The sequence below is a fragment of the Molothrus aeneus genome, chromosome 9 (genome assembly GCF_037042795.1).
Source record: "Molothrus aeneus isolate 106 chromosome 9, BPBGC_Maene_1.0, whole genome shotgun sequence".
Taxonomy (NCBI): Eukaryota; Metazoa; Chordata; class Aves; order Passeriformes; family Icteridae; genus Molothrus; species Molothrus aeneus.
In genome coordinates this window covers 6,092,863-6,114,831 of record NC_089654.1, presented here as the reverse complement: position 1 = coordinate 6,114,831, position 21,969 = coordinate 6,092,863, and the positions used below count along the sequence as shown (strand labels likewise).

Genomic DNA, 21,969 nt, shown 5'->3' with positions numbered 1-21,969 from the left:
TTGAGCTTAAAAATAAAAGGTTCTCCATGTATCCTGGTACATCAGTGAGCGAAATAACAATAGTGATATAAAAGGTCTTTTCTCTCTTCAGTTGGAACTCATGAGCACAAAAATTTGTTATGACATTTTTCAGTCTTGCAGTGCCTCACTGACAAATACTCTTTGCATCATTGACTTCAGTAGCAGGACTTTGCCTAGGAATAATTATATATGTCTTCATCAATTGTTTGCTAGGAGCAATGTTACCATTGTAATGTAAATGAAATACATTATAAATGGATGTGCAGTCACCTGGTATTTTGTACAAAACAGTGCTACTTTTTGAGACTCCTGAAATACAGCTGGCGATGGAGGTGGGCAGCTTTTCCATTGCCTATGTTATGATCTGTGCATCTGTGCACAGTAAATGATATGGCAAATCATCTGTTTTCCTTGCAGAAGGAATTAATCTAAATTTCCAGAACAGAGGACAAATCTAGGAGTATGTTAGATGACAAGTCTAGTTTATCTTGGAATTATTTTGCAAATGGTCTTTTTTCTGTTGATGCATGTTAGATTAAATTTCTTTAAAACTTGCTTCTGTGTATATCTTTAACACATGCCTTAGTCTAATTATATTAAATAGCAATGTATTTATGTTGTATCATGATCACCTTTTAAAACAACCATGTATCAAATTTTAAGTTGACCTTGAAAACTTGAACTCTGCATTTTGTGATATTTTAATGCACAACCCTTTCCTATCAATAACCTAACTGCAGCTGTTGTAAGCTGTTGTACTGTAAATATTAATAATTTGTGAATTTGTAAATACGAAATGTTGTAGTAATGGAAATAAAGGTGGTTGATGTTTTCCTCAAATCCAGATCCTGTGGGGGTAATGGTAAAGTATTGTTTTAAATTGGAAACTTCCTCTAATGTGTTGTATCTCTGGTGGAAAAAAGCAGGTTTTTATTTGAGCTGTCAGATCTAACACTGCTTCATGCTGCAAAACAAGGTTCTCACCCTCTCCTCCTCCATTGCCTTATTTCACAACAGTGAAAGCCAGCTCTGAAGAGAATAAAGCTGTTTTGGATGATGTTCAGAGAACAGGTCAAGTCAAGGTCTCTGTGGTTTATAGGTTATGGCACACATTTCCCATGGAAAATGTCTCTGCTGGTAGTGAATGTTTGGGACAAATGAATCAGGGTGTCTTGTTGCTACAAGACTTTGGTAGTGAGGCGTCCATGTTACTGGTGTTAGAGCAAAATATTACTTATAATGTGAAGAGAGTTATGTAACGATTCAGGGTTGGCTTTTTGCTTTGGTTTTGGTTTTTTTCCCCCCTTATTTCTCTCTTGTCATCTTCTTTTCTAGCCTGAGAGCATTATTTCTTGATGACACTATTTACTTCTGTGCATTTTACTGGATTTCCAGTGGCTGCCTTTCAGGGAAACAAGGATTATTAAAGTAGACATTTTGAGAGGTAGCACAATTCAAGTAACACCCATTAAGTCCCTTAACAACTTTTACAAGCATGAATCTTTGAAGCATCTCGAGAGGAATGAGGACTGACACAGAGTACTGCTAGCCTACGGTACATTAAAAAATCAGAAGCACAGGGAGTTGAAACTCCTTGTTCAAAGCCACATGAAGTAATTGGTGGTAGCAGAGATCTGAAAGTCAGGTCTTCAGATTTTTTAGTTGGCCTTTCTGGTTTCTCTAGGCTGTTTTTTTTTTTTTTTTTTTTTTAAGACTGGTGTCACAGCAGTTTTGCTCTTACCATTATGGTGATCCCAATAGCCAGACATATTAATGTGAGAGACTGGAGGTAATAAAATCCAAATCAAGTTTGGGGAAGTTGTTAATCTGAATGAAACAAGTTTAAGCACACAAATGATTTTTATTCCTGGAAAATACTTTTGATTTATGTCTGTGATGTATGTAAAATTTGATTTACAAAGGACTTTTCCCCTTAAATCAGGACAATATGTAAGGGAACACTGCTGACTGAAGGTTAAGCATCTGATTGTAATTTGTTCTCTGGCAGGTTTAGACAAGGATCTGGTGGTTGTTCCCTGACAAATGGAGAACTATTTCCAAGCAGAGGCATATAACCTCGATAAGGTTTTAGATGAATTTGAGCAAAACGAAGGTGAGTCATTTTGAAGAGGATTGTAGATGCACATCAGATCTCTTCTCCAGAGGACAGTATGGAAAGGGGGAGATCTGTGATACCCTTTGAGGGTTTGAGTTGCAAATTAATCTCAGAATTTACAAAAAACGTCTTTTAATTTTGCATAGTATGTCTTCAGCATTTCTTAATAGCATTCTCTTCTGCTTCCATTCATGTTGTTTACCTTTGTAAAATTTCTTCCTCTATTAATAGCAAATGTGCCATACACTTTTAAAGAAAGGTTTTGTGAAGCTTAATCTCAGTAGCAATATTTGAATCATTTATTTTCAACAAATCAGGCAAAACTTATTTTAAGCTTCTTTAGCAGAAATGTTTTATTAGGTCACATAAATCATATGATGAAGGCTATCATGTTCAAAGCACTAAATTTTTTGCTTAGTCTAATTGGTCATTCTTTGCTGTCTAGGAAGTTGAAATGTTCATTTTATGGGGGTGAGAATCTTTCCAGGCACTTCCAGCTGTCTAAAATACATTAATCAATGCTCTAAAGCTGCTTTTGCAAATTCAACCTGATACTAATTGGGGTAGCTCTAAACTTCTTGAGTTCCAGTAACATTATGGAAATCCACTACTAATGGTTGACCAAGGATGTTGGTTATGACAGGTGCGCTTCATTTTTGTGCCCATATTTGAACACTTCTGCATTTCTATTTGGGACATTCTAATGCAGCAGGATTAATAGAACCTGTAGCTTTAATAAGGCAGTAAGTTTTGTTGTTTAAACCCTTTTTCAGATGCCGCTGTTTCACCTACTCTGCTGGGTGCAAAGTGGAATCAGATTCTAGATCCTCCTTCTCGGCGCCTGTCATTCAACTCGGCCGTGGCCAACGTGAATGAAGCTCCAAGTCCTAATGAATGTCAGCAGAGATTAAAGTCTTTCTCCTTGTCCCACTCAGTGACTACACCAACAGGAGGAGGGGATTGCTGTGCTAATGGAAAGGATTTTAGCATAAGCCCAGAGACCCCAGTCATGTGGATTGATGATCAGGCAGCAGCAGATGATCAGTTGGTTAAAAGAAATAGTAATCGGGATGATCAGTGTAACTCTATGGAAGCAGGAGAAAAGAAATGTGGAAATACAGCTTGCTTGCCAGAGGAGAAAAATGTGCTAGTGGTGGCAGTCATGCACAACTGTGACAGAAGAACACTACAAAGTGGTGATGTGGTGGATTGTACAAATTACAACAGTCAGTCCCTAATGGACTCTATTAGCTTTACACTGGATAATGAAAACCGACAGAGTGACCAGCTCAGTGTTACTGTAAATGGATCCACAGAAAAGGATATTGATACAGAAAAGCAGGTAAACAGGCTGTGCACTGAAGATGATGCTGTAAGTCATTTGATTAACGCTTCATCTGAAAGCCTGGCTGCTGCATGCCCCTCCTCTCGATTAAAGGAGGATTTTAATATGAATAAAGATTTGCTGTTTTCAGAAGCTACAACTGCAGGGATCAATGCAGTGACTCTCTTACAGAGACCAGTTGATGGTACTGCTAAAATGCAAGAAAATTGTGCATCAGTTGAAAATTTCACTAGTAAAGCCATTCCTCAGAGAACAGATCTAGAAGCTGAAAACTCTTCTGGTTCCAGTAGTGGAAGCTTAATCGTAGAACAGGAAACAACCCAGCAGTTGCAGTCTAGGCTATCTGGGCTCACCGAGACCTGTCAGCCTAACGTGGCTGGAAGTGGCAATTACAAGGAATGTGTTGCAGAGGATGTTGGTGCCACTGAAGGCGAAGTCATTGAATGTGATAAAAATCTCGGCACAACGGAATTGCACAGCATGGCAGAATGTTACCCTGAATCTCAGGAGATGACTAATTGGGAGCTGACAAAGTTGAATGAGATGAATAATAAGCAAACTCTAGGAGAGAATGAAAGACTTTTGCAGACCAAACAGCCTGATGATGCATGTGGGAATAGCAGAGAAGATGAAGATGGGGTATTGGAGGCAGGCATAGACTTAAAAGGGTCTGGTACAGATGAGCTTGGAGGGTCCAGTCTCTCTGATGTGATGGCTACATCAGCAGCAAGCTCTCTGTCTAATGGTTGTGATTCCTATGGAATGCAGAACCCAGTTGTTGCTCATGTTCCAAAGACTTTACCCTCCAAGGAAGACTCGGTAACAGAGGAAAAGGAGATTGAGGAGAGCAAGTCAGAATGTTACACTAATATTTATGAACAGAGAGGAAATGAGGCCACAGAAGGGAGTGGTCTTATTTTAAACAGCACTGGTGATCACATAAAGAAAAATTATTTGCATAATCTTTGTAGTCAGGTTTCATCCATGCAAGGGCAGACTTCACCAAAACCAGTGACTAACCTGCAATATAGTGTTCCTTTTGGTGGTGCAAGACCTAAGCAACCCACAAATCTGAAACTGCAGATTCCGAAGCCATTATCGGACCACTTACAAAATGATGTTATTCCCCCAAATTGTGGAGGTAGTAGTAAAAACAAAAATGTCTTTGGTAAGACACAGTTAGGGGATACAGCAGACACGTTTCCTGGTGAAACATCTTCAAATGCCTCTGGTACTGGCTCTAATGGGGAACATTTGGACGAGTATGAATCTGGAGTCTCTAATAGTTCGTGCCTTGCAGTAGCCCCAGATAGTCCAGATAATGATCTCAGAGCTGGCCAGCTGGGAGCTCCAGCCAGAAAGCCTTTTACGACTTTGGGTGAGGTGGCTCCTGTGTGGGTTCCAGACTCTCAAGCACCAAACTGTATGAAATGTGAGGCCAGATTTACATTCACCAAAAGAAGGCACCATTGCAGAGCCTGTGGGAAGGTAAGTTCATATTTTGTGAATAAGCTCAAAGCACCCTTTTTTCCCTGGTACTGCACAACATCAGAGGGCTTGCTAAGCTACTGGATATAGTTACCTGTGACACCTCTTCCTAAAAAGCTGTGTCTGAGTGAAGCAGAATGGGAATTTCTGAGCTCTGATCTATTTAGTGTGTCAATAAAGAGTAACTCATTGTTTTTAGTCTAAATGAGCAGTTGTATTTCTTGATTGCAATGATCATCCTTGGGTTTATGTCAGAACTTTTATAAAATGACTAAGTTCAGGAAACTGCTTTACAGAAATTACTGCATCAATAATCCCATTAAAATTACTGAAACAAACTTGTGTATTGGGAGTGGGCTGTTGGATTGCTGGCATTCCTGCTGGTTTACATGGCTGATAAACTCAGTTCTTCTCAGTCTTCTCTACTATTCTCATATTGCTTACATTATTTTAAATAGTATTAACATGTTTTTAAACATACATTTGCTCTTGGGGGAAAAAAAAAAGTGATTAACTGTAATCTGGTGTATGTCCACATAGTGAGAAATGTCATAATGAAAACAACTAAAGCACAATTTCTGTATCACTTTTTGTTGTGTAAGAAATACTTTATTGTTGAGAATGTTTTAACATTTTATGTATGTGCCATCTAGGTGAACTCAAATTCTTATGTGATGATTTTATTGTAAATTATTAACCTGTAAAGTATTCCAGATATCTTTTACTGAAATATATATCAGTGACATAAGCAGGAACTCAGGGAGAAAATAATGATGATTCAAAAGCAGTAAACTAACACTCTTGTTAATTAGCTATTAATGAATATTGTAGAAAGAAATACTAAAACCAACAAGAAGTAGAATAAAAAAACTTCAGTTCATTCAAAGGTTTCTGAAGTTGATTGAAAGACCTGGCTGCTATGGGTGATAATTTTTGCTACCAGAAGAGTGCAGGGAGGGCAGAATGATTGGATAAAGAACCTAAAAGAAGCAAATGTATCAGGAAAGCTCAAAGCCTGGTGCCAGCTGGTTCTGGCAGCAGCCCAGCAGAGCCCCCAGGCTTGCTCCTGTTCCCTTTAGGAGCCAGAGAGCGCAGCACTCAGCCTCTCACTGGAGACATGCTGAGCAGTCTTTCCCAGGGCTCTCTGAAAAGCTGAGCAGACATTCCCTGTGCTCTGCTCCAGGATTTGCACTTGGCTCAGCCCATCCTGCAGCATCTTGGTTGCAGTGGAAGTCCTGATGTGGAGCCAGTACTGAGCACAGGTGATCAATGAGCATCACAAAAAGCACATGCCTGCCTTCAGTGTACTTTGGGTTTCCATCAGCGGCCTCATTCTTCTCATAGCAGCTAAGGAGAATCTGTAAGGCATGGAAGTTAAAGGGTTGTCCATGATTTTAGCTTTGATATGTTAACTGATACGGTTATTTAGGGTGTTTTTTTTTCCTAGTTGGACAAATGTGACTTCAGATTTTATGTGCAGTAAATTTTTTTACTTATTTTTGTGTTTTAAAAAAGTTTATTGATTGGATTTAATTGTTCCTCTGTAATGACTGAAGCCCCGAGTAACACAAATGAATGCAGAAAATAAAAGTATCTGTAAATGGATAAAACATGCAATGATGGAACAAGGCCAAAAATTTTTATATGTTTTTTTTTCTTTTTCTTTTTACATTCTTCTGACAAACCTTGAGAAGAACTGCCAGTGCCAGTGGGGTTTTTTATGATTATATGTGGGAAAATGGATAAAATAAAAAATACCTCTACTCAGTAGACAAACTGACTCAGTAGACTTAGAATGGATTTGTTTTTACAAGCTTTTGTCAGCAAGTGTTTATCTGAGCCAAATTTGCACAAGTGCAGCCAAAAGATGTGGTGAAAAGGACTCACTAATAAATGCTAAGGATCAGTGTAAGTCACATAATACCCAGCACAAACTGCAAATTGCTTTACAGCCCTTAATTCCTGTATGATGCTGGGCAGAGACAGACCAAAGCTTTGACAGACAAGTTCTGATGAATGTGGCTGCAGTGGCTTGAGAAATCCCAGTTCTCAGCTCTCTGCTCCTGCTTTCTGCCTTTTTTCCCCAGAGCAGTTCAGAACTTCACCAGTAAAGCCATTCCTCAGGGAACAGATCTAGAAGCTAAAACCTCTTCTGGTTGCAGTAGTGGAAGCCTAATCACAGAAACAACCCACACCGTGTGTGCTGTAGGTAACTCTTGAACCACAGGGATGCTTCCACTGGTAAAGGTCTGAACCTCACTAAAAGAATTGGGGAAACAGTCTTCAGCCCTTGCAATTATTTGTTTCTAAGGGAAGTCATGGGATGAAGTATTTTGAACACAAGCTTTAGCACAGCAGTTTTTGTTTAAGCTTTATTAGCGTTGTGACAAATCATTTTAGTAGGGGTGAATGTATCTGCTTCATTTGGGAATGAACACTGCATTTAAAAATAATTGAGTGGCAACTAGGAAGTCTGGGTTTTTAATTTCAGGGTAATAATTGCAAAGTTAATGGATGATATGAACCATTTGGATTGATAGAAAGTAATACACTTAGAGTAAATTTTGAGTTAAAATAAAGAACCTGATGAATGTGTGGACACATTCATAAATTATATGTTACCTATTTATGTACCTTCTATTGTCAGATTAAATCATCATCCTTGATAGGAAAACCAGAAGATTTATATGCAATCTTTTTTATTGACAATCAAAATTATATTTTTCTGCTAAAATACTAAAAAAATCAGCAATTCCACTAGCAACTAATTCTTTAACAACTCCTAGTGAACCTGAAAGCCTTAGTAACATAAAAACTTGCTATGACACTGCTCTGTTGTTTTTTTTATGGCATGGTATACTGAGATAATGACTTGGTGATTGTTAATAACAAGTCTGACTTGTCAGTTGTGCTGGATTACGTTCCCTGCTGCTCAGGGCTGGTGCAGCCTAAGAGAGGAGGTGGGGATGTTCTGTCATTGCTTCTATTTTCTCTTTTAATATTTAAATCACTGCATTCGGGAGCTTTCATGAATGTATTGTTTGAAAAAGGGTCCTAAATTAGATATTAATTTGTGTTGGGTCTTCATTTATGGTTGACAACATTGATTTTTCCATGTTCAATACTGAATGAACTTTTGACTGGAAGTTTTGCCCAGAGAACTGAAATGATGTCAAATGTCTCTAAAATATGCTGTGATGTTGTTTTAAATATTCCCTAGAATACATGTAAATTGGGTTAAGATGTAAGTGCAGAAATCAGATTTTTCAAATATATTTACTTTGGTTTTTTAAAGGTTTTCACATATGTGAAAGGGTGGATTTTATTTTTGCATTAAAATTCCAGTCTATGCTTAATTATATTTTGTTTTTGAAATGTTTGAGCTGTCATAGTTAGAAAACATTAAAACTGGTTCTAATGAGACAGGGCTGAGCTTTCTGCACGTTTGTTTTTCAGCTCTCATGTTTAGTTCAGAACCTGTATTTGCTTATTTTGAACACTTGCCACTAAAAGTAGTTGTAATTTGGTGTGATCTTTAACTTGGTTGAAATTTAATTAGGCTTAAACACATTTATATATAACAATCCTGTGTAGCTTCTTGTCTGTATTACAGAAATAATGCTGCTGGAGTGATGGAATATTTTTTTTAATTTAGAAAGCGTTATAGATCATAATAATGCATAGTGTATTGCAGAGATAATATCCACCCACAACTAAATGTTGAAATTCTCTCTTGATATCTGAACTCATTTGTTAAGCAGCTGCTGCTGTTTGCAGATCTCCTGAGTGTGACATTACCTTTCTGCAGGAAGTCGATGTTCATCAGCATCTTCATATCACCAGAAAAATAACCCTGAGGAACTACTGTTTTTTTTTTAAATAAAGACAATATCATTATTTAAAATGAATAAGAAATCATTAAGGGCTCGTGTTCTGCAGGATTTTGAGAAGGCAGTTGCTACTGTAGGATCCTGTCTGCATGCAAGTGTGTTCTGGTGCACAAGCCATGCTCATGTTTGATGGTTTTGCTTGTCTGGAAGAAGCTTCAGGAATGTTTCCTGCCCAGGACTGGGGAGTTTTTAGAGCTGCTGCAGGGGAGAAGGACCAGCACTGCAGCTGCATCTCCACAGCACTTTGTGCTCCCTGGGCTTTGCCCCAGCCCCTTCAGCAGCCAGGGTGCACCCAATGCAGTTCCTGAGTTCTCCCTCCTGTTGTGATACTGTGATGTTTGCATTCATGTCAAAATGAGCTTTTTTATAGAAATGGAGCAAGATTTTCTTGCAGTACTAATGTCATTCAGCTTTCTGAAATGTCTTGGTTTATGTGTTTAACACTTAAAACATTTTGATAGTCACTGTTCCTCCTCAAACCTACTAGCTTCATATCTGGAGTTGCTATCAGAATCACAGAATTATTTAGGTTGAAAAAAACTTCCTGAGATAATCAAGTCCAGTCTTGACTAATGACTGATCACTGCTTTGTCAGCCAGACCATGGCACTGAGTGCCACATCCAGTCTTTCCTTAAATACCTCCAGGGACCTCCCTGGCATCTCTCTGGGCAGCCCATTCCAATGTTGAATCACCCCTTCTGTGAAGAAATTCCTCCTGATGTCCAAAAATTCCTTCTAATGTCCAATTCCATGTAGATGAATTGTGCTGTTACAAAGAATTCATTAAGTTTGAATTAATCTGTGCCATAGCAGTTTCTTTTATATATATGGAATACTTGTGCATTGAATTGCTATTTAATTCTAGGAAGTACTCATGCTTTTTCTAAGACTGAAGTTAATTCCCAAATTGTTAATTCTGTGAAGGATTGTAATGAGGTAGGTATTTTTTACCCCCATTGTCATTTATGCCAAACAAATTTTAACAACACTGCTGTGCAGTATCAGGACAAAATGTGTTTATGTGTTCCACAAAATAATCCTCAGGATTAGTACTACAGGCACCCTGGGTAGGTATTGGTCACTGTGGCTTTAATGGGAAAATACTGATTTTTTACCTCTGTCTTTTGCATTTCAAGAGCTTTGCAGACACTCACTTGTGCAGGTCCATCAGTTTGTCCCATATTTGTGCACAGCCCTGAGCAGTTTCCCTGTGTTCCAGGTGTTTTGTGCCGCGTGCTGTAGCCTGAAGTGCAAGCTGCTGTACATGGACCGAAAGGAAGCCAGAGTGTGTGTGATCTGCCACTCAGTGCTGATGAATGGTGAGTGGACAGGGAACCTCTGGCACCTCACTGGCTTTGTGTGGAGCTGCAGTGAGGGCATTTGAAAAGAAAAAATACCAAAATACTTCATTTGTATGGGTAAGTATTTGAAACAGTAAAGGTGCTCGAGAGGCTGGCATGGATTCCCAGTGAAGAGTAGAAAAACTGGTAAGGTTGCAGTGAGTTTGAAAGCTTTCATTTGGGAGTACTCTACCAGGATTGCAAAAACTGGGACTTTGAGGTTTATTCAGAAGTGTACTCTGTATCCTTAGTTGCCTGAGTAGATAGGCTGCTACACATTTAGATGGAATGCCAAAGATATGCATGATGTGCCTGCTCTAGATCATGCACTATAGGAGATTGGGAAAGTAGTATTTATCCACAAATTAATTCAGCTCCTCTTCTTAATTCCTTGATGCTAGAGTAGGAGGTCTTGTCTAAATACAGGTCCCCAAATGTGGACAGCTGAGCTTTGATGGTTACATTCACACATTCCTGGAGAGTGTCAAACCCAGGGTGGTGCTGTGGCTAAAAGCCTGGTGAAAACATGGGACACAGGAGAGAGGTCACAAGTAGTTCTGAAGTTCACACAGTAGAACTGATAGGAAGTTCTATCACCTCTGCTTGGTGTAAAGAAAAACCCTGGTTTTGGCCAGCAGGCTGTGGAGTGTATTTTGTGTGTTGTTCTTTATTGTGTTAACACTTTAGAGCTGTGCTATAAATATGGGGAAACACAGAGCACTCCCTTGAGGCTGTGAAAATCTCCAGAACTTCCCACCCTGGCAGCTACCCCTGGGTGATGATCTGTCCAGCTGAGATATGCCCATGACACTGAGACAGCTGCTGCTGGAAGACTCAATGTTCACTTCTTCTGTCTTGAATTGAGAAGGCAGAGGAATTGGATTAGGTTGAGAGAGGACCCATGTAGGTGCTTAATTCATGAGATAACCTGTCTCATAGTGAGAAATTCCAGGCATTTTGGCTTATTAGTGGGAAAGTGAATGGGTGTCTTGGTCCTGGGGTACAAATATATATCTGGATCACTGAAACTTGATGCCAGAAGTGAATTCAGTGGTAGAGGACGGTCTGGCAGGTGCATTCTAACATTCTGCAAGGTACAATGAGAAGTCAGGGAAATTCAGGCTCTAAATGCCAACTTTTAACTGTTAGAATTGCTGTTCAGTAATTATCAGGATGGTTTATCATGGAATATCCATTGCTGCAATTGTTTAGCTAAACTTTGGAGACTTTTAGCAGAGATTCTAACCAAGAATTATTCAGGAAAATTGTGGTTTGTGTCAGCATCACAGAAAGTAATTTTGGCATTATCTTTACATATTACTGCATAGTGGATTATTTGGTCTGTTTTCTGAAAGATCACTTACTTTGTTGTTTGAACATCTAAACTGAACTTAAGGTCATAGCTTTACTTTTTCTCTAAAGAAGTTGAGTATTGGTTCAGGTTTGGTTGAAAGTAACTGAGTGCTTAGTCTTGAGATGAGAATATAAAAGTAGGCAGTATCTGTTATTAAACAAGAATATAATTTTCTCAGAAAAAAATTCAAAAAGATGAAATGCTTCAAAAATATTAAACATTAATCACTGTGCAGTGGTAGGTTTTAATTATTAATAATTCTTTACTCTAGGCCAAATGTGTAAGGTGACAGGAAATTGTAGATTGCAGTATCTAGAAATTAAATCTAGTCCCACTAATGATGCTGAAGGGGTTCTAAACTGTTACATTTTGAGATGGGGAAATGAACGCATTTCAAGGTGTTCAAGAACAGGGAATTACAAATACAGTTAGCAAAAGACAGCTGGCTCTGGCCTGGTGAGTAGGATTAATTTTCATCTGGGGGAAGGGAAGAATCTGTAAATATTTTGTTGAAACCAAAGTGTTGTTTCAAAAAGACATAATAAAACTGATCACATTATAATGATTTCATTTGATAGCCTCTCTGTCCTGTTGCCAGGGCAGATGCACATGAATGGCAGCAGTGACACCAGTGCCTGGTTCCTTCCAGGCTGGTGCTGTGCTTGCCCTGTCTCCCTGGGTTCCTGTCCCTGCTGCAGTGCTTCTTGGTGATGCTTTGGGTTAGTTCACCTGTAGCCTGATTGCATCCCAGCCCTCCTGGTCCTTCCAGTTTCTTTTGTCAGTGCAGCTTTTGGGCCTTTTGTCCCTGTCAGTGCAGCAGGTTAATCATTAATCTTTGCACAGTCCTGGAAGCAGGGGTAGGAACTGTAAAAGCAGTTATTATTTCACTTGATTGCTCAGAACCTGGTTTGTGTTTGACTGGGGTGTGAGGGGAGGGTTGTGTGTTTTCTGGCACGTTTCCATGGCCAGGCTGTGTGTCTCATCAGTTTCCAATGCTAGTTTTAGTGTATTTTCAGTTGGTAGATCTGCTGACTTGGCACTTTGCTCCATTTAAAGAAGGCTTTAAGAATGCTCATTTACTTTTCTAATAAAGGAGCCCTGGACAGATAACTGCATTTTTAATGCTTTCTTCTTTCAGGACTTTTGCTATAACTGGTATAGAATTGCTGTTTAAAAAGTGCTTTGGTTCAAGTAATTTTCTCAGCTGGAATGCCAATACATTTTTCATTGACAAGCATTTCACTATTGGTTTTGCAGATTGATGGGGGAAGCAGGAGGGTTTCTGTTCTGTTGAGTTGTGTTTGGCCTTTTTATTTGGTCTTGTTATTTCCACCTTGGTTTTCTTAACAATTTGCAGCTGAAGGAACCCAAGGGTGTACGTGCTCTGAGAGCTTAGGTGCCATGATATTTGTGCCTGACTCAAAGAATGCATTTATTTGTAACACACTAATATGGTTGTGGGTGCAAACACACATACGAATTTTCTGGCATCTTGCTACAAGCCTCCCTTAGAGGTGAAAAAGAAGTAGCACTGTGGAGATAGTCTGGTTTACTCACTGGAGGAGGTTTTCCTATGATAGATGTTGTTGACAAAGAAGATTTATGTGTTTTTTTTTTTTGGCCAGTTGAATTAAGGCTCAAGTCATGCCTTTCAAATTAATAGCATAAAGGTTTTTTTAGAGTTAAGAATAAAAGTTGTTGATCTGCACACAGCTGCCCTGGACATAGAGAAATGCAGGTGCAGGGTGCTTTTTATCATAAATGAAAGCTAAATCTGCTCAAGTATTTTATGGGTTATGAAAGATTTGTAGTAAAAACCTCCATTTCTCCATGCATTGTGATATATATATATATATACATATATATATATTTACGTACACATTGACTGTTTGCAGTTAAATCTTTGAAGAAGAAACAAAATGAAGCATGAGGAGCTAAGCATCGCTCAAGTCAAAGTGTATTTTAACCCTTTACAGAAAATACTTCTTTTTGGACTGATATTTTTATTGCACAGGGCCAGTGCAGTTTCTCCTTGTGCTTTTCTTGCTTAATTGCAGTCTCCTGGGCTGTTACATGGAGGGAATGGTCTTTGGGAGGTGGCAGGGTCCATACTGACAGCAGCTGAGAACTTAACACAGTGTTTTGGACTGTTAGATACCTTGCTCTGTGTTGATGGCTCTTGTTCTTTGTTTGCTTTAGCTCAAGCCTGGGAGAACATGATGAGTGCCTCAAGCCAGAGCCCTAACCCTAACAATCCTGCTGAATACTGTTCTACTATCCCTCCTTTGCAGCAGGCTCAGGCCTCGGGCGCCCTGAGCTCCCCGCCTCCCACTGTCATGGTACCTGTGGGAGTTCTGAAGCATCCTGGAGCAGAAGGTAAGAACACTTCATTTTTCTTTCAGTTTACCTGTAGGAAGAATTTGGAAAGAATATCTGCACTTCATCCATTCCAAATAATGGCTAATGCCCATGAGCTGTTCCTGCCCTCAGCAGGGACATCAGGTTTTTCAGGACATGTAAACTATTCTCAGTGGTTGTTTCTGTACATGATGCTGCCATAGGGAATGCACTAGGTGATATCTTAAGTTCCTTCCAATCCACATTTTTATATTTATTTTTTCTGTTTTGCAGTTTTGTACTCAGATTTTCCTAGGCAGTGTTGCTGTGAGATGTTAAATGCTGGTTTTTATGTTCTCTCCAGTGGCTCAGCCTAGAGAACAAAGGCGTGTTTGGTTTGCTGATGGGATTTTACCCAATGGAGAAGTTGCCGATGCAGCAAAGCTGACAGTAGCTGGGACTACTTCCACAGGAACCTTAGCAGTGTCTCATGATCCACCAAAGCCCATGGCCAACAACACTTCATCAGCAGAAGTAAGGGAGTATTTGGCATTCAAAATCCTGTGTTTGCCTTGGTTGTGAGTGGTCTGTGAGTTGCTGTGGTGACTGCAGTAAGACTCATGCAGGAAATCTGCTCAGGCTTGTCTTAATATGTTGCACAGCAAGTGTTGTCCTTATTTGAATGTTTGCAGAGTGCTGAAACAACCATATCTTTTTAAATGAAATGAAGAGTTTTGCAGCAAAGCACTAGGAATATTTGTTGTCTGAGTGGCTTCCTGCTATTTGGCTGTACAGCTGGTGTGTGAAGGATGTTTGTGTAACACATGCTTTAAAAAAGGTGAGTTGTGGTCAGTAAGGAGTTCGAAACAGTAAGATTATCAGAAGAATATTCTGTCACAAAATTATGTATGCAGGAAAGTGCAGATAAAGTTAACAATGTAAGTGGAATTGAGACTCTGCAAAAAGTTCAAATGGGCATAGATGCATTAAGATTTTGTGAAGAAATGGGTTTGTATGATGTTAGAGAAGGGAGGTGCAGGCTCTGAGCAGATTTTCTAGCAACAGTTCACATACAGGAGTCATCACATGATCATCTGTTGTTACAGAGCCAAATTACTTGGTGCTTCTGTTTCTCCAGCAGACACAGACTCCTTCACCTACATCTATAATAATTTAGCCTGCCAGCTCTTATATTTGTATCATTATTACTGTTTTAATGTTGTCCTTCCTTGTTGTTTGCTTCTTGTAGACTGATAATGCCTCTGTATTCTCGGGAAATATAACTCAGGTTGGCAGTCCTGTTGGCAGTGCAATGAATCTGATTCCTGAAGATGGTCTTCCTCCAATTCTCATCTCCACTGGAGTAAAAGGAGGTGAGGGTATAATTTGGCAGCCAGCTTTTATGCTTACCAGATGCAATAACCTAGTGGCTGGTGTGTTTATTTTAAAAATAAGATGCTGGCAGTGTGCTGAGTATTGGAAAGAATTCTCAGTAAGCACTCGTGGGTAAATGTTGGGCCACTCCTTTGCACAATTGATCCCTATTTGCATCCAGGAAAAGCCCCACCTTGCAGTGAAATTCCTGTAAAAAGTAAAACACAAAGCAAAAAATTAACTGCAGTCCAGAAACATGTGCTAATTTCTTTACTAATCGGACTGTGGGGAATGTTTCAAACAGAGATAGGTTTTAATTAGTCTTTTGAATATTCATGCTTGCCTTCTCTGAAATTCTGTTGGAACATGGGCTCTGTCTGAGGCATCCCCAAGCACTGCATTCAACAGCACTATTGCACATCATGGCCCACAGTGCAGCTTTTAGTCATTGTGATATCCCTTTATAAAGGTTCCAAATTGAGGAGGCTTCAGAAAATTAAAAACTAATTTTGAAAAGATTAGAAAATGTGTATTTCTTTATATGAAATTGCTTTCCACAGTCTGATTCATGACATCCTTTAATACATCCCTGTAATGAATTTATTTTCTCTTCTTTGTTTGTTTTATTCCTATTAGATATTTTGCTGACACATTGTGTTTCTAATGTTAAGTTGAAAGTAACCTTTTATTTCAGGATAGTGTCAAACCCAAAATGTGAGCAGCATTTAATTTCAGATCTGTTCCATCCTGTGGTAGTTTAGGACTGATGCCCTTCAGCCTTGCTGTGATTTAAATAACAATTCTTAACTTCTTAGTCATTTGGGATTTCAGTTGACATTGTGACACATTTTTCAATTTGATTTCAATTTTCTCCTCTAGTTGACACTGAAAAATAGTTATTTTTCTGAAACAAGCTGCACCTTTCTAAAGGATGTACAGAGGCTATCTCATAAATTCTGTTGAAGTTTGAAAATACCAGCCTAGGAAATAATCACTTAAACCAGCAATACTTAAATAAGTTTTTGTCTAAAAGGTCAAAACAGTAAAAAGAATTGGAATTGGAGTTATCTGATTATAATGTACAGTCTGTACCAGTAATTTATGGATTTCATTGTGTTTCTTTCGTAGACTATGCTGTGGAAGAGAGACCTTCTCAGATCTCTGTCATGCAGCAGCTGGAGGATGGTGGCCCTGACCCTCTAGTATTTGTTTTAAATGCTAATTTGCTGTCCATGGTAAAAATAGTAAATTGTAAGTGTTTATTATTAAATAAGTCTTAATCTATGAGAGGGGGAATGTTATCTAGGTTATTAGTAGGAACAGCAGCATTTTTATTTGGTGTGATAGTCTCAGAAAAAGTATACAGGTTGAAAACTTTGTATTGAGCCATATAAAGTTAAATGTCAAAAGGCCCTTTTCTGGTGATTTAGGTATCAGTACAGATAATTTTATAAAGAAAATAGAAACTGGACTGATGGAGCCTCCAGTCTCAGGTTTGGAGATCAATGTCCCCTGTAGGGCTTAGTAGGGCAGGGTATTTTATCACCCATTTTCCTTTGATTGCTTCACTTATTCCCCTGTCATCCCATTCTGGAAAAAGCAGATGGGATCCCATAACAGTGCAGAGGTTCCATTCCGTTCCCCTGTGCACCTCTCCTGTCTCTTTCTGTTCTGTGCCTGTGTGTACCTGTGCTGAGGGAGGAGTGGAGAGGCACAGGATGGCTTCTCATGCCAGTTCCTCAGCTGATCTCTGCTGGATAGAAACACAATGAGAAATTGGAAGGACAGTTTTCTATTAATAAATGATTTATAAACCTTTCAGCATCTCTTGGATTGCAGTACAATGTTTTACATATGTATAAAAAGGTAATATATTATAGACACAGGTTTAATTTCAATAACTTAGTATTCTCAAGAAATGAAGCTCAGAGCACATATCATTACTAACATCCCTGTGAAGCAGAACAATACAGTGAGGTCTCATGGAGACACCTGACATCCAGCTCTCCATATTAAGGAAGATATCACTGCTGGAAACTGTTTTAGCTGTCAGGATCATGGTACACACAGCCAACAGCCTGGCCCCTTCCCAGGCTCCTTCATTCACATTTAAATCCTGTCCTTTCATTTGAATACAGAAACTGCTAAAAGTCTGCTCTGTGGTGTTAATCCCAAGATCTGACTGGGAGCTGTAATGCTCTGGCTCTCCCTTAGCTGTAAACTGGGAATTACTGAGCTGCTCTTGTTTTGGATGTGCTGCCCTCACGGTAACAGATGTAGGACGTAATTTGTCTGTGTGACAGATAACACAACAATACGTGCTGTAAAACTGCTCCTTCCAGTTTTTTTCACTGCAGTGAAATGTAGGGATCCTTTTTGCAATTCTGCTCTGCTGATCCATGTTTCCATCCGTGCAGATGTGAACAGGAAGTGCTGGTGTTTCACCACCAAAGGCATGCACGCGGTGGGGCAGTCGGAGATCGTCATTCTCCTGCAGTGTTTGCCTGATGAGAAATGTTTGCCTAAGGATATCTTTAACCATTTTGTGCAACTTTACCGGGATGCCTTAGCAGGTAGGAATGCTCTCTGTTAAAAATGTTAAAAATCATACAGGGTCAGATATATTTTTGTCACAGCAAATGGCTCTTTTTGAAAAAAAAATACATATAAAAGAGAATAAGGCTCAAAGCTGATACGGGGATGAGTTGTTGGTTGTTAGTATCCAGTGTTCTAGTCATCTCACCAGATAAAATACTGCTAACCTAGGGAGCTGCTCCAAAGATCTTCCAGCCAGAAAGAAAATGTTGAGAATTCTTGTGGATAGTATGTTCAGTATCTCCTGACCAGGTGGTTCACAAGTTTGATTCTCATACTGCCTATGTCTGTTACTACATTATGGAGATCCTATTTATATTTTAAAATAATATATATATATGTGTGTGTCCAGAATGAATTATAGAGCATTTCAGAAATTATCCCTGAATTTTGAATTTTTGTTTCTTGATTGCAAGATTTTTATGTAAACCATTGCACATTTTGCATTTACTAAATAAATAGGCTTCCACTTCTAGGTATTATTGTTAGACCTTAGAATTCAAAAATCCTTATAAGGAAATAGGCAAGTATTTGGTTCCACTCATCAGAAGATAAAGCTTGTTTTCCAGAGGTGAAATTGCATCACATTAAGGTTATATGCTGAAAATACATTTACAGGAGGTTCTGCTTATCATTCCTAATGCCTTTGGAGTGATTGAACCCAGTACTTTAATAAAATAATGAAAGATACTTGTTTCCTAAAATATCTTTGTACAATAAAGGTCAGCTTGTCCAGAGAGGTTGCCAGGTTCAGAATGTATTATTATCTCATGTCATAATGGAGCTTGTGTGCATGGCAAACAACTACTGTTCTAAACCTCAGTTCATTTTCTTTGTCTTATAATGATGTTATTCAGAGGGAGATAGAGATGAAAAATGGCAAGCATGTGTATATAAATGTGTATATATGTATATTGCAGATATAAATCCAGCTTGGTGTGTATATTGCTGTGAAGTTCTGTATAATTACACTACAGAAATACATAATTTATAACTCCTACATAATGTATTTGGAATTCTTTTTTAGTACTGTAGTGGTAGTAATTTGATATCCTACAATTCCACTGGTGCAAAGAGCTGCCTGCTATTGTACAGTTGTTAATCAGAAACCGAATGTTGCTGTTGAAGAATTCCACTGTGTGTTTTCTTTTGGTGGGATCTGCTGTGTGTTGTGTTTCGGACGTGAAGGATGAGCAGACAGACACCTTCAGTTACTGTATAATGCCTGCAGGTCTTGTAGATAGTGCACCTTGATGAATTCCCAAAGCACTTGGGAATGCTCTTTCAACATCCATCCTCTTTTCCTTTCCAAGGCACGCGTTGAGAGGCAGAAGGATCTGTTAGCATATTTGTAACTTGGCTGCTTTAAACATTATTCAGGCAGAGAGGAGGTGATGCTGTAGGGGTTTCAGTTTGGTGTCTGTAATCCCTTGGAAGTGGTTAGCAGTTCTGCTCTTGTAGGTGGAGCCGTGCTTTCCAAGCTGTTCATTTCAGAGGTACTGCACCTCTCCTGGCAATGAGATGATTTAGACATTTAGAGCAAACAAGAATTCCCAGTAGAATTTAGAGACTATTTAACAGCCTGCCTCACCATTTCATTGTTCATTATATAATATATTGGCTTAAATATATTCTGTGTCAGGAAACTGAAGTAAATTCTGTGGAGGTTTTTTATCTATTTCCTTTAGTATAAGTTTTCTTAAAAACAGTAATAAAATAAATGTACTGTAAAAAGTACTTTTTATTGGAATGGAAACAAGAATTACTTTTTATGTTGTTGATATTGCTTTGAAGTGATTTTATATTTCTTGGTCTTGTTTTAGCGGGAAAACACAGCATTCCTTTTTGTTTGTTGGATTAAAGCCCAATCCATAGCAAATGATTTCTTAATGAGTCACATGAATTTAGGAGTTTGAATTCTGTGCTCAAGCCTAGAAGCACAAAGTATTTGTATGTACTCATGCCTCTTCCCAGATGTTTCCGCTTTCCTGAAGGGATAACTTGTTCTGGAGGCAGAGTCCTGCCCTCTGTGCTGGGTGCTGTTTGCAGGCTGCCTCTGGTAGGATGGCAGCAGAGAGATTTTGAAGGAAAAAATGGTATTTTTTACTGTAAACTGTATGCATGTGAGTTAGAAAAAACAAAGTCTGTTAAGGCAAATATTTGTTGCTGCTCACTTTTCATCACTTTACTTTTTCTCTGGCCCCTCTCTCATCAAGCTCCCTGCTGTGTTGCTTTTCTTGTTTTGAAATTGGAAGCTAATGATTTCGGTGGTGGTTGTAGTAGTTGCACCGCTGTAGCAGTAATCCCATGATTATCCTTGTCTGTTGGCTATAAGCCTGGAAGTGAATGGGAAAATGAGGACTTCTGTCCATCTGAATGGGTACTTTGAGGCAGTTGGATGTGTTAATGTAGTGCTGCCAGAGATGCCCTAGTGCATCAGCTCTGTGCTGGAAAACAATAAAAGCTACTGTTACTTTTGTAGTGGAAATGTAAATCTGGCCACTGTCTGAAATGGCTTTGTGGTCACCCTGGTTTTTGGGGATATTCCTTGTGAGGGTGGGTCTATCCCAGACACAGTTTGTGCATTTTTTACCCAGTATGGTTTTAATTCAGTATGGTGGTAGTTAATTGTAGATCTGTAAAGAAGCCCATGTAGATGTTCTGAACAGAGAACAGGTTAGCCAGCTGGTCTGTGGAAAGGTGGAGACAAAATCAAACTTCATGTGAGGTCAGTGAGTGATGTTAGGAAGGCTGCCACAGAGTAGCCTGAGAAAGTTCTGGGTGCTGGCAGCTGCTGCTCTCACTGGTAGTAAGTGAAGCATTATGGCCCTTGGCAATAGGAGGAAGTTCTTTCCAAGTTCTTTCCAAATTGCTTCCTGATGTGTTTCAATAAAGAGATGCTGACCATGGCCAGAACTTTGAATGTGGAGCTGATATGGAGGTTTTTCTCAGTGTTGGCATCTGCTACAGATGTGTTGGGGCATCAAGGTACATTCATGGTCTTGGCTTTTCTGTGGCTCTTTGTGGCTCTTGGAGTGATGGGGTTTGTGTTCCTTCTCCAAAGGAAATGTGCTCATTTGCTCTTGAAGAAAATCCATCTGGCAAGATTGTTCACAGGTGAATATTGCTTTGCATCTCCTGCTGCAGGACTGGGGTGCTGGGGTTTTCAGGATGCCAGCAGAGTTTGGTACATGGCAGTTCCTGGCTGTTCTGGCTGGAATTCCCCAAGCCACAAATAAATGCCTTGCAATTGTCTGGATGCCGTTACCTTTTTTTGACCTGGAATTAACCAAAAGATAGGAAGCATACATTGAGAATTTAATCTCATTGTTTTTTGGTAAAAGCACCTAACTGGCTTCACTACTCATTGAGGGCAGTAAACAAATGCAGGAATTTTTTTTTTTTCCTCATCTACCTTTCCTGTTATAGACTGTTTTTTATAGGCCAGAAGGGATTGCCAAACTGCTATACAAAGCACATTGTTCATCATGGAAAGATATCTAAGTGAAGAATTCAAAACACTATGGATAAAAGCATCTTTTTTTTTTCTGGACAACTTTGTAGGGATGCTTAAGATTTAAAGCCAAGGATAACCCAGTATAATTGAGAAGAGAATAAGTACTGACCTCCTGCAGAACTGCTTTAGATGCATCATGCACACTTAAAGCACTTCCTAAATAATGTCAGGTGCTGGAACTTAATATATGGAAAGGCACCTTTCTGCTCACTCTGAGATTGCCTCATTAGAAAGGAAGTTGTGATATGTTTTAAATTAAATTACATGCTTTTGCAAAGGATAGTTATTTTTGAAGCTTTTTCTGACGCCTACACTTTCTCTACAAGCCTCTGAAACAGTTCTGTGCTTAAAATGTGTAATGGTGCAGTGGATTTGGTTTGACAGTGTCAGGCTGGGAATAGCAACTTCTCAGTGGGGCCTTGGCTTGGAATGACCTTAAGAGAGACAGGGCAGGAAAAACTGACAGCCCCTGGTCATGGCAGAAATGTTTGAGGGACAAGCCCAAAGAGGCTTTTTGACTTGGTGGTGCTGACTGAAAAGGGCACTAAAGAAGTGTGTAGGAAAATACTTGCTTCTTCCCATGCTGTCCAC

General features: G+C 39.2%; 1 protein-coding gene across 1 annotated transcript in view; it reads left to right on the top strand.

Moving 5' to 3' along the window:
• Positions 1–21,969, top strand: part of ZFYVE9 (zinc finger FYVE-type containing 9) — a 56,329-nt gene that overhangs the window by 17,776 nt on the left and 16,584 nt on the right. The window contains exons 3-10 of the mRNA XM_066556100.1: positions 2,030–2,134; positions 2,911–4,970; positions 10,081–10,180; positions 13,755–13,931; positions 14,257–14,426; positions 15,142–15,265; positions 16,395–16,517; positions 17,684–17,839. Of these exons, the coding sequence (XP_066412197.1) occupies positions 2,065–2,134; positions 2,911–4,970; positions 10,081–10,180; positions 13,755–13,931; positions 14,257–14,426; positions 15,142–15,265; positions 16,395–16,517; positions 17,684–17,839 (2,980 nt within the window). The 5' untranslated portion in view covers positions 2,030–2,064. The remainder of the gene's footprint in view (positions 1–2,029; positions 2,135–2,910; positions 4,971–10,080; positions 10,181–13,754; positions 13,932–14,256; positions 14,427–15,141; positions 15,266–16,394; positions 16,518–17,683; positions 17,840–21,969) is intronic.